The 18,591-nt window shown below is 44.0% G+C and overlaps 1 protein-coding gene across 1 annotated transcript in view; it reads left to right on the top strand.

Annotated features, from left to right (window-relative positions):
• The window catches only part of C2CD6 (C2 calcium dependent domain containing 6), a 33,472-nt gene extending 16,302 nt beyond the window's left edge, over positions 1-17,170 (top strand). Inside the window, exons 12-17 of the mRNA XM_081850367.1 lie at positions 327-382; positions 4,541-4,981; positions 6,373-6,442; positions 9,345-9,388; positions 10,941-13,688; positions 16,746-17,170. Of these exons, the coding sequence (XP_081706493.1) occupies positions 327-382; positions 4,541-4,981; positions 6,373-6,442; positions 9,345-9,388; positions 10,941-13,688; positions 16,746-17,081 (3,695 nt within the window). The 3' untranslated portion in view covers positions 17,082-17,170. The remainder of the gene's footprint in view (positions 1-326; positions 383-4,540; positions 4,982-6,372; positions 6,443-9,344; positions 9,389-10,940; positions 13,689-16,745) is intronic.
• Positions 17,171-18,591: the final 1,421 nt, after the last annotated feature.

Here is an 18,591-nt window from a genome sequence, read left to right as displayed (position 1 = left end):
TGCCCCATGGCTGCTGACAGAAGACGTTCAGTCCACCAAGTTCCTCCCCGGAAGTCCTGATCAATTGATTACCATATTGCCAGTCAAGGTGACAGCATGGAGTGTTTGAACGCTGAAAAGGGACTGCTTTTTAAAGACGATGCCTATGAACTTCAGTGCACTTATGAGTTCATGGTGCATAACCATAATGTGCATTTGCATTCAAAAAAAGATCCATAAAGCATTTATCCAGCATAAGGAACTTGGTGGTCTTGCTATGCAAGTAGTATTTCCTTTTTTAGTTTCTTACAATATAACTTTCTAAAAATTTCTCCCGCCACCTGCAGCTTCAGAGGTAATGTCTCAAGAAAACATGAGATCATTCGCCGGAGAAGACATGAAGGTGTGTGTTATTGATAGGTTGCTTCATAAAATTACACCACTGTGGTACCCCTACAGCTAAAGAGGTTACTGTCAATCACACTCCCACATATTTTAGGAACTATAGTATATGTGCAAGGCCTTATATGTGCAGGACTATAGTGTATGTGGGGCTAAATGCATCTCTCTCTGGTCCTCAGAACTCTCAGTGCCCATTGCCCCAGACCACACCTCTCAACAGCCCTGCTTGACTGCTTTTGTCTGGCTGGAATGGGCAATAATGCTTTAATGGATGGAGAGATGGGTATGCAAAAGCTAGGGGTGTCAGAAGGCATTGTTTTCTGTCCTTCCCTGTGTTTACTACATGCCGCGCTGTTTCTGTTCTACTGCGTTTTGTCTTCCACCCAAAACCACGTTATTTGCCCCACTGTCTGTCCACTTTGGCAAAATCACCGTATTTTTCGCTCTATAGGACGCACTTTTCCCCCTCTAAAAATTAAGGGGAAATGTGTGTGCGTCCTATGCAGCGAATGCAGGCTCCTTGGCTTCAGCGATAGCAACGCAAAGCCTCCAAAGTGCAGAGGGAGCGCTCCCTCCACGCTCCGGAGGCTACGCGTTGCTTTCGCTGAAGCTTGGAGAGCGAGAGGGGTCAGTGTGCACCAAACCCTCTCACTCTCCAGGCTTCAGGGATAGCCGCCTGAAGCCTTTGGAGCGCAGCGGGAACTCGCACTGCACTCCGAAGGCTTCAGGTTCCTTTTGCTGAAGCCGGGAGAGCAAGACTCTCCTGGCTTCAGCAAAGAGGGAGAGCTGCTTGGCGCCCCTTCAGCGAAGCGGGGGGAGAAATTGAAGGGGCCTTGTTTCTCCTGCCACTTTGCTGAAGGAGCGCTGAGCAGAGAGGGGGAGAATTATTTTTTCTTGTTCTCCCCCTCTAAAACAAGGTGCGTCCTATGGTCGGGTGCGTCCAGTAGAGCGAAAAATACGGTACATGACTTTACATCATATATCTCGTTGAGATTCCTGCATTGCAGGTGGTTGGACTCGATGACACTCGGATGACCTTCCATCTCTACAGTTATCTGTGATTCTATAAGTACTGTAATTAATTACGTAAATTGCCTACGCGGTGTTGGCATTGCGTTATTCCACTCCATTTCAGTGCAAAAGGATCACAGTGCAAACATGGGGGGAAGTAACATAACCAGTTATGTATTGTTTATGGGCTGAAGGCAACAACAGTAGCAAATACCAGTTGCATTTGCTGAACTGTTTTCTGTTCCGCACTTGGAACTGTTGAGGAAACATCAGCCATTCCCATTTGTGTTTTCATTTGAGTTCTCCAGCACCCTGGTAGAAACTTTGGACTTTGGTATGGCTGGAACATTGCTTCTGCCTACTTCGGCCTCTTGCCTGTCCCACTATAGGCTTGCAGCCCTCAGGTGGTTGCCTATAGGGCCCTTGAGGTTCCCCACCTTTGAACTATAGAAATAGCAGCAACACCTGAAATAGGTAAAATGCTGGAATGAGGCTCTTGTGGTAGGTTAGGCTTTTAAAACTACCTGTCCCTTTTTAAATGAATATTGGCTACACCACCAGAAGGGTATGTCTTAAATAGTATCAGGATTGTAATTTTCTTTTAATTTGTGAAATAATTCCTCTTCCTACTGGTCAGGGTTTTTTTTTTCTGGTATATTTAAATTAGCCTATAAATCACATTACTGAGTAGGCGTTGTTGTAGCCTAACAACATGTAATGACAGCCAGCTGCACATTCAGAAATAAGACATGATTGACTGTATCACTTCAGACTGGACAAAGGATAAAATGCCCCTAACTTTAGAAAATTCTCCCTGCATGTAGAAAATTAGTACAACCGGGAGAGAGGTTCTACCCCACCTTGCTCCCTGATGGTTATTTTTCTACATTCAGGGAGTTGTGGAAGCATTGAAGCAATAGTCTCCCTTCTTGCAGTCTTAAAATGGTAAATCCCGTAAAGAGCTCTGTCATGTGATACTGCTTGCTATGTAGATTTCTTTATTTTTCTTGAAATTTCTATTCCTTTTTTCAAATGTCTGTGTAATACTTGCTGTATATGCCCAGAGTTTTTATGATACTGTTCTAACTTCACCTGTCTCCTTTCATACACATCAAGGGTACCATATCCTATTCTGTTGTACTGAACTGTTCAGAAAATTCCTAGCATTAAAGAAGCATGAAATAATTACTAGCATTCCCTACTTAGTTACTCTCTGTTTGTATTAATTCAACCATGAAATGCCAAATTGATGGAGCCCTGAGTCTTGCCAAGTAGTGTTGAGGAGTCGACATCGAACTGTCTGAAGAGACAATGGAGTGCGCTTTTAGGGGTGAAGTCAAACTGCTGGAGAATCACAGCACCTGCTGTGGTTGCAGAGACCAGCAACTCGTAACTGCTGCCTCTGGCATTGCTTTTGCTGCATCAGCAGCAACAGAGTGACCTCCTTGGGGGGCAAGCCTGAGCAGTGTGTGTGTGTGGAGGTCCTGGCCTGCGCAGAGGACCACCTCCTATGGTCTCACTGATGTGGTCCAAAGGAAAGCAGAGCAATATGTTTGGCACCAGCTTGGAGCTTGGCTGCAGGAGTTGCTGGAAGGAGGCGTACAAGGCGCCATCCAACCATAGCTGTCAACTGTCCCTTATTTGGCGGGAAAGTCCCTTATCCCAGCGCTGTGTCCTGCTGCTGTCCCTTATTGATGATGTCCCTTAAATTTCCCGGGTTTCAAAGGAAGCAGCTCCTCTCCTTCCCTCCCTGCTGGCCAGGGAGGAGGGAGGCTCCAACTGTATTGCTTGGCTGCGTTGCTCACCCAATAAGGAGTCTAAGAACTACTGGGAGGTGGAGCTTGCATGCCTTGTGCCGATCAAATCGGCCGCATTGCCTGGGGACTTGCTGTTGCTCAGCGCTTCCCAGCGGAGAGGTGACGGTGGTTTTCCTTGCTGCATCCCCTTTGCCCGGTTGCTGCGCTGTGGGAACCACCGCTTGAGGCTTCGTTTGGCTGCTGGCTGGGCTTTCTGCCTTTGGCTTGGAGGGGCTCAGAAGTTGAACATACCTGTGTTCAGAAAATCCCTTATTTTGGCTGCTGATCCCTTATTTTCAAGGCTGCTGGTCCCTTATTTTCAAATCTGTAAGTTGACAGCTATGCATCCAAACATCTTGGGGATTCCACTCCGGATTTGTGTAGGGTTTACTCCTTAGCATTTTCTTCTCCTGCAGATGTACCGCAAAACAGTAGATACAGATTTTCCCTCTGGGTTTACTCCCAAAGTCTTTTTCATAGAATTGTAGAGTTGGAAGGGATCCTGAGGACCATCTAGTCCAACCTCCTGCAGTTCAGGAATATGCAGCTGTCCAAAGATGGATCGAACCTGCAACCTTGGCATTATCAGCACCATGCTCTAAGCAACTGAACTCTTCTGCATGAATGAGTATGGCCACAAGGCAGCGGAGGTCTAGGATCAGAATTGTCCTTCTCTTGGATGGGCTACCTTCCCAGGTTGTCAAGCCCCTTCTGTCCCTCACTTCCCCCAACAACACGTGCAGAAGCCACCTTCTTGACCCTTGGACTCACTATTGGTCTTGTACACGCAATCTGCCAGAGCCTGTATTCGCATGCAGGAGACCCATTGGCTCCCCTCACTTGATTTAGCCGGCCAGTCGAAGCCGTTTGCAGGATGTGGCTGATTTTGCATGCTGACTGCTTGTAGGGGCCACAGGTGAGAACTGAGTGCAGGGTGGGAACCAAAGGTGGGCATACCACCCAAGAAGGAGCACAATGTGTCCCTTTCCAGAGGTACGAGCCATATACCCCAAGAAGTGTATACAGTGGTACCTCGGGTTAAGTACTTAATTCGTTCCGGAGGTCCGTACTTAACCTGAAACTGTTCTTAACCTGAAGCATCACTTTAGCTAATGGGGCCTCCTGCTGCTGCCGCTGCGCCGCCGGAGCACAATTTCTGTTCTCATCCTGAAGCAAAGTTCTAAACTTGAAGCACTATTTCTGGGTTAGAGGAGTCTGTAACCTGAAGCGTATGTAACCTGAAGCATATGTAACCCAAGGTACCACTGTATTTCACTGAAATTAAGACCAGTAGTTATAAAAAGACTACATTTTAGTACACTAGTGTTGGTGATGATTATTGTCATTTGCAGAAATGGACAAGTCAACTGTCTACTCTCTCAGCACGACCTTCTGGACCTGTGCCATCCCGCAGAAACTTATTTTCATCAGAACAGATTCCTCAACCTGCTGAAACAACCCCACCAGTCCCAGCGCTGACTGTAACCCCTAACCCTACGAGTTCTCCAGTATCTTCAGATGGAGAGAACATGAAAGACACGGTTGTTAGAGAACAAGTTCATCCTGACTCTTCAGATGGAGAGAATATGAAGGACGTAGTTGTAAGAGAAAGACTTCATCCTGCGTCTGAAACCTCTCTATCAAGTTCCGTTGGAAGCGCAGCAAAAACGTCTGAGGCTAGGGATTCAGAAAGCCTTGCTTCTTTAGGTCCTGAGAGGAAAGTGACAGAAGAGGAAATACCTGTCATAGTCAAAAAACCACCTATTAAAGAATATCTGCCAGTACCAATACAGGTGATATGTAACATATTGTTTCACTTTCCCCTCCCCAGGGGATAATGTGGGTTATTCAGCTTTCTCCTTCTCTAATGGGCAAGCTGTTTGGAGCTTTGAGGTTACCATTCTTGCTCCTTTGAAGCCATAGCATATACAGTGGTATCTCGGGTTAAGTACTTAATTCATTCCAGAGGTATGTTCTTAACCTGAAACTGTTCTTAACCTGAAGCACCACTTTAGCTAATGGGGCCTCCTGCTGCTGCCGCACCGCCGGAGCAGAATTTCTGTTCTCATCCTGAAGCAAAGTTCTTAACCTGAAGCACTTTTTCTGGGTTAGCGGAGTCGGTAACCTGAAGTGTATGTAACTCGAGGTACCACTGTAATTAATAGATGCGTTCTTACAGTGGGGTCAAGGGTAGCAACTGTAATGATGATCTAGCTGTGCCGCATCAGACTTTTACTGTAAATATGCTGTACACTAAGGGATCCTCCAGACAATCTGTTTGTTGGTACAGTGGTATCTCTGGTTGCGAATGGGATCCGTTCCGGAGCCCTGTTCGCAACCTGAAAGGAACGCAACCCGAGTCTGCACATGCGCAGGTCGCGATTCGCTGCTTCTGCGCATGCGCGCAACGTCATTTTTCGCATCTGCGCATGCGTGAGAGGCAAAAGCCGGAAGTAACCCTTTCCGGTACTTCCAGGTCACCGCGGGACACAACCTGAAGCAAACGTAACATGAGGTATGACTATTCATCTGGATTTGCTTGCAGAATACTTAAGCGGTGATTAGACTATAGACGCTTTCAGACTTTTTCAGTCACATACCAGTGCAAATTCTGATTCTGTACTTGGGGTGTCTTGAGCAACAAAGCCCACATCCCCACAAAGATAATACTTTTTGCAGTAAGGAAATTGACAGAAAAGTAACTGGAAAATGTGGGCAGCACTTGCTTTGACACAACATTGTCTAGCCTCCCTGCAAACAAATCAGGATAAATGCTCAATAAACAAGTAAGTGCCCTGACTCAGGTCTTCACTGAGAATTTGTTCCGATTTTTTTGAGAGGGTTATTCGACAATAAGCATTCATCCTGATTTACTTGTGGTGTTTACGTGTCTTCCTGTTAACCACCCATTCATCCCACCCTTTGCAGTGAATTTCCAAGTCACTTTCCAAACAGCACAATGTCCAATTGGCAGGAAGATTTGTTAAAGTAGAAACTTTCGAGCCTGTGAAAATGGGAATTTGCTCCATTCTGACCAACTTTGCACGGTGATGTTCTACCTAGCCACACTCTGCCAACAGATGTTCTTTTGCACACTCATTTTGCATTCTTACTGTTACAGTGATTTATACGAGTGAATAACTATCTTTTTTCTTCTTGATGTATCACCTCTGAAATTACAAAGGAATCACAGCCTAAGTCTGAAGTTTCTGTGAGTGTCTCACCTCAGTTTGTGGCACCTCCTAGACCATCAGGTAAATTGACAAAACTTTTTGAATAGTAATCATCAGCTTCCAGGTGGTTGGGTTCTATATAAAATAAAGCAAAACATGATATGCCAAGGACCAAAAGGGGAAAAAAGGCTTTTCACAAGTTCACAACCTACTTCTAAAACCTCGCTTGGCCTGGTGCTTGGGTTCAAGAAACAGAAAGAATATCGCCTGTAGGAAGCCAACAAACTTTTGTTAAATATGTATACCTCTGAGCAAAGCGTGAAGCTTTGTCCCCAAGGAACAACTTCTGGCAAGAAAAAGAAAAAGATTAACAAATAAACTAACACTAGGCTGAGGAGAAAAGTACAAGGGAGCTCTGGTAAATGTGATTGTCAACCCAGGGCGGTTCCACTATGAAATTAATGAAGCTTAATTCTAGAGAACTACATTCCACATTGCTTAAAAAATGTGGGTCTAGTGGGTCTTTTGTTGTGTATATTTCAACAATCCCAAAGTTTGAGAGTCAGTAGCACAGATGTTGTAAAGGTGTGGTGGTCTGTTGTGGAACAGTCCCACTGAATAAGATAACAGTGGTTACCCAAACCTCATTGCTGGTTGTGAAGGGTCCCCCATGACAGTTCAAGCTTCAGGGCCCCCAAGATGTTAAGTCCACCACTGCTGTTGACAAAGGCAGGAGCGAACTGCATCATAAGAACTTCCTCCTGCCTTCATCCTGCACTTTGAACCAGCACCCCACCTGAGAGCACTGCAATGCCAGTGAGTAACTTATACTTAAGTTAGGTACCAGCTGTACTTTTCAAAGCATGGGTTATGAATGTGGCTTATTACAATGATTAGTTTGCTTTAAATAAGGATTTCTTGTTTAAACATGGCACCCGGCTAATAAGACTCTTCAAAAGTGAAACTAAACTTGGCAGAAATATTTTCCCTGACCATGTGAGAAGCGCTTAAGACTAGTGGCTGGGAAAACCCAGATAGCCAGATGGGCTGGGGTATAAATAAATATAACAACTACTACTGCTACTACTACTGCTACTACTAGCACTTTCCTCAGACTTATTGAGGCTCATCAGTACAGTGGTACCTCGGGTTTAAGTACTTAATTCGTTCTGGAGGTACGTACTTAACCTGAAACTGTTCTTAACCTGAAGCAATATTTCTGGGTTAGCGGAGTCTGTAATCTGAAGCGTATGTAATCTGAAGCGTATGTAACCCGAGGTACCACTGTATAGGGCTAACCAGTGGTTCTCAAACTTTTTTCTTTGGGCCACACTTACAGAACAAAAATTTGCTTGCTCCACACCATTTTATATTGATGAGAAATACATTTGAAAGCAAAAAGAAATGACTTGATTCTGATAAGCTATCTGGATTGGAATGGACACTGAAATATTTAAATGTTTCTTTGATTATCCTTGAATGTTCCTGCTACAATTGCCATCCTAACCATGCCACACCTTTGAGAACCACTGACCTAATCCATGATTTAATGTTACATTCAAACACAGCCTATATTTCCATTTCTCCTCCTGTCTTTCTTTCCCAGAGGTAGGATTGCTGATCTCCCATCTTTTGGATCGGGAACCATTAGAGGCAGAAAAGGTGTTTCCATAAGACTATGCAGAATTGCAGGATTCTTTTATAGTTGATACCTCTGCAGTAAGAAGAAACTGATAATCAGGGAACTCTCAGGACAGGACTAATTATACAGAAAGCATATATAGGAAGTTCTACAGGGGTATTGGAAGAGAATAGCAAGTTGGCAGTCTTGCTTTTGCTATCAAGCCAAAGTAAATAGATTGGATGTTTGTGCGCTAACTGCTACAAAGTGTTTAGAAGTTGTTCCTTGAAAAAGAAAGGGGTTGCCTTAGTCAGGGGCCAAAATATATTGCAGTTATACATATTGGCAAAACCTATTTGGTGTTTCGCAACTTTCTGACTAGTTGCAGGACCTTAGCCAGACCTAGCAGAGTAAACACAGAATCCACGGAAGCAATTGGCAACTTGGCTGCAGACAGGATAGACGAACCAGGAACCAGGGACTTGTAGTTAGGTGTTTATTATATACAGTGGGCTATTTACAGGAACAGAACACGGATCTTTTGCTAGCTCTCTCTGACACAACTCACAACACCTACACTGACACACAGAACTCTGAACCTCTGAACACTGAACTAACACACTCCAGTTAGTAGGTCATTAATTATCACTCCCTTGAGAGAGCTTGACCAATCATGGAGCTGTCTCCATGCCTCTGTTATCACCAGGCAAACTTACTCCTTCAGATTGCCTTCTGTGCGAGTAGCTGCACATACACAGTTTCCCAACAATACATAATTTCCTCATATAAAGGTAGCCATAATTGTGTCCTCTACCTTGTGTTGAACTACATATCCCATTACCCTGGCCATTGGCTATGCTGGCCAAGGGCTAGGGATGGGCATATCTGTTAATCTAGAATTCTCTCAGTTTCTCATTCTTCTAATCCTAAATTCAGCTTTCCACATTTCCACATCATTTTGCAGATTTTTTTTAGTCCGCACAAGAACTCATTAGCATTTCAGAGAGAATTTCTAATATACACATTTTTACGAAGCATATTTCCCTTAAATGTTTCTATTTTCTCTGTTTTTTACATTATTTTCACTAATATGTGACCATTATTATTATTATTATTATTATTATTATTATTATATTATCGCACTCTGCTCTCTGTGGTCATTTATGGAAGTGACAGTGTCTTTACTGAATTCCATGATAAAATAACTCATTGCTCAAATGATTTGGTCTATTTTGCTGGGGAGTGTTGTGCATTATTAATTTACACTGAGTAAAATTAAATACCAGATTTTACAACTAAAAATTTGTTGCTCTTCCATTTGTTGCTCTTTAATATTTTATTTTTCTTGCTGATCCATCCTAGATTCAGTTGTTGAACCAGTACAGCAATTGCCTTGGAAATCTATGGTAAGGAATAACTCGTTAAGCACTGCTCCGATAGCATATAATACAGTTAAGTGGATTTGGTGATGTCCTTGTAGTGATGGCAGCATCATGCAACGTTTCTTATCTACCTCATTAGTTCATGATCTGTTGCAGAAAACAGCATGAGGAGTTGGTACAATCTTTCTATCATTCCATGCATCTGATTCTATATTCACTTGCCAGGGATAGTTAGTACCTCTTAAAAGACATTTTGGATTCATTTGGAAAATGTTTTGTGCTGACACACGTGTCACTTTCTCGTCTTCCTCCTTGGTTATTACAGCCCTGGTTTTTCTGCTTTAAAAGAGAACAGGTAGATGGGGGGTATATATTTATGGGTGGTCTTTGAGCACTGGAGTCTCTCGCTATTGCCACATTGTTAATTCCTTTAGTTAATTTTGTTTGGTGGAGAAGAGGCTTGTTTATGAATTTCAGCATTCTGATCTACAGTCCTGATTTCCACCTTTCCCCTACCTTTTTTCTTGGCAAAGCCCCTTCAAGGTTTGGCTGGATGTGACATTTCCCATGGGGAACTCAGCTGAGTAGTTCAGCTGATCCCAGGGAGCTTGCTCTCACCACAGGTCAGCTATTAGGTCAGGGGTAGGCAACCTAAAGGGACGTGGGTGTCGCTGTGGGTTAAACCACAGAGCCTAGGATTTGCCGATCAGAAAGTCAGCGGTTCGAATCCCCGTGACGGGGTGAGCTCCTGTTGCTCGGTCCCTGCTCCTGCCAACCTAGCAGTTCGAAAGCACGTCAAAGTGCCACATGACCCGGAAGCTGTCTGCGGACAAACGCCGGCTCCCTCCGCTAATAATAATAATAATAATAATAACAATAATACTTTATTTATGCCCTGCCCATCTGGCTGGGCTTCCCCAGCCATAGAGCGAGATGAGCACGCAACCCCAGAGTTGGTCACGACTGGACCTAATGGTCAGGGGTCCCTTTACCTTTTTAGGCAACCTAAGGCCTGGGGGCCGGATGCAGCCCAATCGCCTTCTCAATCCAGCTGAGTCTAGGTATCTAATTCTGTGGTCTTAACCCCTTCATTCACTAACTAGCAGCCAGACATAGTTATGTTTGACTGCAATTTCTCCCAGATATAACATCATCATAGGATAGCACTTGTGCAGCTGCCATTCCCCATCCAACGGCCTCTGATGCTTATCTGCTAGCATGCATATGACTGCCCAGCTGAAAATATAACCTGTCTCCTTTATTCCCTGACCACAAATAAGAAATAATGTTTATATTGGTAGGAAATATACTGTATTACTAATGTATTATTTATATGCATTTTTCCTATTTATACTCTTCATTTTGTTGTATTATCATAAACATCTGACCAATAAAAATTATTCATTTGCAAGCCTCTTGTTAAAAAACCTGTTCCCAAGACCCCGGGGGGGGGGGGGGAGAGATGAGCACAGTACCCAACTGCAGAGGAATTTCCAAAACCCACATAACTCCTCTGTTCATCTTGCAGCTTTCAAAATTTCATAATTATGCCCTCTCTCCCTTTTTTAAATTACAGTTCCAGGAAGCGGTTTTTAGTGGAAACAAGTTTGAACCATTCTTGAGAAGTGTCAGTAAAGTACAGCCTCCGCCACCTATTTTTGGCAAAGGAGATGTCGGCCCTTTAGAAAAAACGTACCCCTCTGATGCTAACAAAGAACGAGAAGACCAAGATCCACCTGATGGGATGTCATTGACAAAAGTGACAAGTGGTCTGGACACTAAATTAATCAAGAGCAGCGGGGAGCTTTCTATACTAAGGCTTATAGAAAGAAAAATGGATTTAGAAGAGGAGGATCAAAAACGTGGCATGCAGGATGAAAAGGCCTCGGAGCCACTCACTGTGACATCGGGTTCTTCTGAAAAGACACTAGAAGATAAACTAGCAGAAATAAAACAGGTTGAGATTTCCTTTGAGAAGTCTCTTGAAGACGTGCTTGCTGATAAACTTGTAAAAGTCGTAGCAGTGTCGTCGATTTTAAGCAAAAACCTTGAAAACATTGTTGCAGAGGGACTCTCAGAAGCAAAGCTGTCTGAAACGCTGGAAGATAGCAGTTTGCCAGGGGATAATAAATGTCTACCTGAGGAAAGAAAGATGTCTGGAGAGAAGGTTGCAGAACCAGATGTAACAAAACTAACAGCTGCTGTAAGTCAAAATTTGCAGGCTCATCTTATAGACAAATTGTGTGAAGAGGGGATAATCACAGATACAGATCTACCTGAAAAAGACCAGATAGTTTCTTTTCCAATTACTGCTGATTTGCTCAAGAGGAGGAAAAGCTTATCCAGGGAAAGCATTTCACAAACTGAAATAACAACACTAAAATCACTAAGTGAGCATCCATCAAGAACCACTATCAAAGCTGAATCTGTACAGCATAGTAAAGAAAGTAGTAAGGAAACTATTAAAGAAAGCAGTAAAGAAAGCGAGTTAGTAGTTACAGGGACAGGTTTATCTGAAAGCAAAATAGATGGTGATAGAGAGGCTGCTTCATATCCTAAAACTGACAGTAGTTCAGTCGAACAAACAAATGAGAAGACAGACTTAAGAAAAGAACCCTCTAAACAGTCACTGGAAATCATTAGAGTAATGTTACCTGTGAACACAGACACAGATAACATTAAGCAGCGACTTTCCATTCATGATGCTCTCCTAGAAAAAATTTTAAAAGCAGAAATAAGAAGTTTGAAATCACTTTTAAGCAAAGAACACCGAGATCACTTTAAAGATCAACTTTCAGCGGCTGGATTAAAGGGAGAAGACTTGAAAACAGTGTGCCGGAAGTTGTCCTTGGCTGTGAAAGGGGATGACAGTGTTACACCAGAGAAGGCTGCGCTGCAAGAATGGCAAGATTCTTCTAGCGAGGGCCTTACTAAAGAGACATTGGCGGTAAATGAAAGTATTCAAAATCTCTTTGAAGTGCTTTCAGAAAACGAAATTGCCAACCTAAAGAATGCATTGAACAAAAAGATTCAAGACCATCTTTCAGACAGACTTTCAAAAATAGGCATGATCACAGAGAGTGAGTTAAAGAGAATACTTGGAAACTTGTTTCCAGTAGTGGAAAAACTAGCAAAGAGTGATGAAGGCTCAGACGAGCAAAGTACACAACTAGATACTCAAAGCCTGCATGACAGGTTTTCGGAGGAAGAACTACAAAATCTAAAGTCTCTCTTGAGCAGACTTCTAAATGAAGGCCACCGAGACAAACTTTCAGATTCAGAAGTACAAGGTTTAACATCAGTTTTAGAGAAAAGCTTTGAGGATCTTCCCATACAAAACAGTTCTGAAACTGGGATAAGCCAAGAAGTTGAGATAAAGGATGAATGCCGTACTATATCTCTGCCAGATGTTGAGGAAAGTCAGAGAGTTAGTAAGACAGATGTCTCTGAGAGAGGAAAAGTTCCTTCAAAGGAAAGTCTTCATAAAATTTCAACAGCGGGTGAAAAACACAAAATAGAAAGAGAAGCTGTAGACCTTTCTGTAACAAGTCTTTTGGAAGTAGAAACAAGGAGCCAAGAAACTCAGACGATGGGTCAGCCCAAAAAAGTGAAACATAAAAAAGAAAGTCACAGGTTGCCGAAGTACAATGATAATCTGATCATACCAAATATAACGAGAACAACATTTGATGTAGGATTAAAAAGCAAGTCACCTGAGGAAACTTCAAAGAGAATCTCTGAACCATTTGCCACATCTTTTTTGAGTGCGCGTGATATTGGCATCCAAAGTGAAGCGAAAAATTATTTCTGCAGCAAGCCCCACAGTTTTATTTCCAAGCCTCCCTTTCCGGTGAACCCTCAGACATTTCTCTTTTTGCATTCAGAATCTGAGGAAGATGCAAAGCCAGCAGTTAAACACCACCAGAAGGCAAAAAGGAAGAAATCTGACACAAAGAAGGATAGTGGGTCACACCAGCAAGCATCAATAAGTACACAAACCAGGAGAGAAAGGGTGCCTACTGGAAGCACCTCTAAGGAGATTTTAAAAGAAAAATCCAAAAGGCACCCATCAGTTTCTCCAAAATTGAGCGCCACCGAAAATAGGAAGGATTCCAAAGCAACAGCATCCCCCAGCGGTACACGAAGGGAAAGCTTGAAGCAGAAATCTGAGAAGAAGCGAGATACGGAGGTTAAGCCCAAAAAATCACTCACCAAGACTGCTGTCCCGTCTGATCCACAGCTACAAAACCATTCCAAAAATATTTCGGAAAAATCATCCACAACTAAAATACCAGCTCCTGGGCGTACAAAAGGAAGCACATTGGTAAGAACGTTATTGACTCTGTACTTTAAGACCACAAATATTATTTCTGAAGGCAGCACATCTAGGACAATATATGCTTTAATGCATTTATTTTTTCCAAACAGAGCCGATCAGAGCCATGGAACTAGCATTGCAAATTAAAATCAAAGCTCAACATCTTGGAAAAACAGACTTCAAAACAGGGGCTCCTGTATTAAAGACTTTAATGCCAGGTGATTTGACTACACCCATGAGCCCAGTAAACCCAGTGCTTACTGGTTGCTTACACAGCCAGCCTGCTGATTGCACTAAGCAATGATCCCTGGGCCATGTAAATGATTGTTTTCAGAGACTGTACTGCTTTTCAGGAGTAGCAGTTGGGGTGGGGAGAATTTTCTAACCCTTCTCTCCCTTGCCAGTCCTGATAAAAGTCCCCACCCCACCCTGCACACAAAAAGCCCCTCCTATTTGGCCTGGGATGGAAGCTGTCAGTAGGAACTTATCGGAAGAGGATTTTCATCAGGACCACAGCATGTGCGAGAAAGCCGTAAACCCTTTCCCCGCACAGCAGTTGCAGTCCTGATCAGTTGCTGTATCAGAATAGCACCACACAAAGCAAAGCAGTGTACAGTGGTACCTCGGGTTACATACGCTTCAGGTTACATACGCTTCAGGTTACAGACTCCGCTAACCCAGAAATAGTACCTCGGGTTAAGAACTTTGCTTCAGGATGAGAACAGAAATCACGCGGCTGCAGCGGGAGGCCCCATTAGCTAAAGTGGTGCTTCAGGTTAAGAACAGTTTCAGGTTAAGAACAGACCTCCGGAACAAATTAAGTATGTAACCAGAGGTACCACTGTAATGTGAAGCTTGGCCATTTCTGCCCTTCTAAACCTGACACAGAGTACATACACATCCTTGGCCCCACGTTACCTTTAGCACCATACTTTCTCTTCTTTTTTACTGCTTCTCAGCACACGGCGTTTGTTCCTTAAATGTTATTCCTTTGTTTGCAACAATATGTATAAGCCACCCACTTACAAAATTGAGGTGGTGTACAGCAGTATGTAAATAAAAGGGACGTGGGACGTGGGTGGTGCTGTGGGTTAAACCACAGAGCCTAGGACTTGCCGATCAGAAGGTTGGCTGTTCTAATCCCTGCGACGGGGTGAGCTCCCGTTGTTCGGTCCCTGCTCCTGCCAACCTAGCAGTTCGAAAGCATATCAAAGTGCAAGTAGATAAATAGGTACTGCTCCGGCAGGAAGGTAAATGATGTTTCCGTGCGCTGCTCTGGTTTCGCCAGAAGCGGCTTAGTCATGCTGGCCACTTGACCCGGAAGCTGTACGCCGGCTCCCTTGGCCAATAGAGCTAGATGAGCGCCACAACCCCAGAGTCGGCCACGACTGGACCTAATGGTCAGGGGTCCCTTTACCTTTACAGCAATATGCACAGGTGCAGTAAAACACAAGATGCCACAAAAGCAATACACATCATCTTGCCTCTGCACGTTCTGCATCTTTTGACCTCCCTTCCAACTCCAGTTCCCAGCCATACCAGCATCCCTACAGGCATTGTAATCCCCTGCCAACAGCATCTTGGTCTCCGTCTCCAGGAAAGGTGGAGAACCTCTCTCTGCCCCGCTCTGCCCAAGGGCCAACTTTTCAGGTGGATGGGGCAACCCACCCATCAGTCGCACAATGTCAGTATGAGATCACGATTGGAAGGGGCAAGGTTCCAAGGCTGGGAACCACAGCACAAGGGGCGTTGCCACCGCTATACTTTGCAAGCCTCCTCATTCTCCTTTCCACCTTGGGTGTCAGAGGTGGGAAGAAGCACAGAGTCATTTGTTGGGAATCCATAGCTTCCCCATGCTTCCCCCTTTCCATCTTTTTTCCACCTGCAATGTCAGGGGGCTTCAAAGAATAGCCCTGGGAGGGAGAAGTTTTTTCCATGAGATAAAAGCCACTTCCCCCTCCATGGGCAAAGCATGGTCCCACTGTTCATTGGCTTCTGGGTGGTTGGAAGCTCACCTTCCAGCAAAAGTTGAGAGCTCACTTTAAGCTCCTGATGGTTCCTTGAAGACCCACATTTACCTGTTCCATGCCCAATGTCCTGTATGACATCAAGTTTGGCCTGCAGGTCACAGGTCGCGCCCCCCCCCCCCCGCTCTAGAACCTGTTTAGGGTTTCCCTAGGCAAACCAAGAAGGGACATGGGTGGCACTGTGGGTTAAACCACAGAGCCTAGGGCTTGCTGATCAGAAGGTCGGCGGTTCGAATCCCCGCGATGAGGTGAGCTCCCGTTGCTCGGTCCCTGCTCCTGCCAACCTAGCAGTTCGAAAGCACGTCAAAGTGCAAGTAGATAAATAGGTACCACTCCGGCGGGAAGGTAAACGGCGTTTCCGTGCATTGCTCTGGTTCGCCAGAAGCGGCTTAGTCATGCTGGCCACATGACCCGGTAGCTGTACGCCGGCTCCCTTGGCCAATAAAGCGAGATGAGCGCCGCAGCCCCATAGTCGTCAGCGACTGGACCTTACGGTCAGGTGTCCCTTTACCTTTATCTTTTAGGCAAACCAAGAACTTGCACCTGTGCATTGCCATCTGAGTGCTTAGAATGTTTGGCGTATCGGTCACAGCACTTCAGCCAATTCCTAATATGGGGAAGGAAATAGAACAGCAACCACTAGTATTTAGCTGAATAATTAGAAGACAACAGATACTAACCTGACCCAGATATTAACAGCGGCATGAGTTTGTTAAATGAAATAAAGTAAGGCTTAGGCATGCAAAGAGACAGAGAACAGTGCAAATTTGATTGTTTGATAAGCCAACCACTGAGCGCTGATGAATGAAAACTTTGGGTTGTAATCCAGGATTGTCAACAAGACTTCTGCTTGCCTAATGGGACTTCCACCTTCTCTCCTTTCTCCTGCGCCCCCTTCTAAATCAGCCAATTTATGGGTAGGGAAGAGGAGAAGGGGAAATGAATGGGATGCAGCTCACATTGTCTTACAGTGAAGTTTGTCATAATTATTATACACATACATAAAACAACTCTTTGCTTTCATTTTGATATTCAGAACATTGCGGGCCCAGATGATATCGACATGGAAGCTTACAGGCATCTTGAAAAAGCCGTAGAAAGAGCTCTTCTTGATTTAGGAAGAGTCCCGGAGGGCAGCTCCAGCCAGGGAAGGCCAACTCCTGCTCCAAGTTCTACGACTCTCATAACCAAGGATTCACCCAGATCCTATCTCTCTGCTGTCGAGACTCCAAGAAATCAAGCGGGTTCAATAACGGAGATGCTTAACAATCAAGAACAGATCTTAAAAATGACACCCGATCAACTGGAAGTTGTACTTAGGATTCTCCAAAATATATTGAGGCAGAACGCAAGACCCCCAAATAATGGATGAATGGAAACAAGCTCTGTGTAAACCAGCTACGTACGTATGTTCTTACTTTCCCCCAGCTATTATGAAAAATAAAACCCTCTTTGTATATACATTTTTAAAGAAAGTTTAAGGATATTTTAAAATTATTATAGATAGGAAGCTGGCTTATGTCAAGTCAAATATCAATGACCCATACATTTCTCTTTCTGTTTGTGCCCGTGCGTGCATGCGTGTGTAAAATATGCCACAATGGCCTAGGCAAATTTGACAGGTGGGCATTGCCACCCACCTGTCAGTCACCTGTTTCCAGACACAGTGTGAATCAAAACTGCCTGCAAATGAATAAAGGGGCTCAGGTTTGATCCCTACATTGGGCAAAAGATTCCTGCATTGCCAGGAGCTGGATTAGATGACTCTCGTGGTCCTTTCCAAATCTATGATTCTATGACTTCCCTAAAAAGGAACTTCCTCTAGGATGGAACAGTGCTGATGGCAAGCTCCCCCTCCCCCCACTACACCAGGGTATTCCAATGGAGAAACTCCCTAGTGCATCTGATCTCAAGTAGGGCTTCCTATCAGCTCTGATAAACTTGCAACAGAACAACTGGGAGCTGACGTTAAGCTAGGAGTGGGGCAGAAATTTGAATCTGTTTGTATTTAAAAGTGAATCTACCTAGTTAGCTCTTTTTAAAACAATATGCGAAATGAAAGACATCCTTGCAGTTCACTGAATTTTGCAAATACACTTCTCCAGCCAAGTAATGTGTACAAAAACACAAATAAGGTGCAGTGTGTGCATAAGCGTGCATTCATGAAAACACACCAAATGCATTCTACTAGGGGACATAATAAGTATTAGGGAAATGCATCTTGCAAAATTATGCATTAGGTAAAAAGGTTTATATTAGGAAAACTTTGCACTTGGGATTCTGATGAATTTTATGAATTTCTTTTAAAAAGAAAGCAACTGATAGGAAACAGTGGAGAAGTGAAGTTACCGTATTTTTCGCTCTATAACACGCACCTGACCATAACACGCTCATTGTTTTTAGAGGAGGAAAACAAGGGGAAAAAATTCTGAAGAAACAGTGGATGTATCATTTTTGTGCCTCATGCTGTGGCCACAGACATGTGATCTGATGGTGAATTTGGGGTGACCCAATGCAAAAATCCTGAGGATCCATGTGGATCCGTGCTTTGTAACCACGTTTTTGCAGCACTGCAGCCCTGGGCAACAGTGTGTGCGTGATTTTTTTGGTGCAGGCTGTAGCCATGGACATGTAATGTGATGTGATGGTGAATTTGGGGTGACCCAATGCAAAGATCCCGAGGATCCATGTGGATTCATGCTTTGTAACCACGTTTTTACAGCACTGCATCCCTGGGCAACAGTGGGTGCGTGATTTTTTTGGTGCAGGCTGTAGCCATGGACATGTAATGTGATCTGATGGTGAATTTGGGGTGACCCAATGCAAAGATCCCGAGGATCCATGTGGATCCATGCTTTGTAACCATGTTTTTGCAGCACTGC

Source organism: Podarcis erhardii (genome assembly GCF_964252035.2).
Source record: "Podarcis erhardii genome assembly, chromosome: 1".
Taxonomy (NCBI): Eukaryota; Metazoa; Chordata; class Lepidosauria; order Squamata; family Lacertidae; genus Podarcis; species Podarcis erhardii.
The sequence above is the reverse complement of the archived record's forward strand: the minus strand, read 5'-3'. Positions and strand labels throughout refer to the sequence as shown.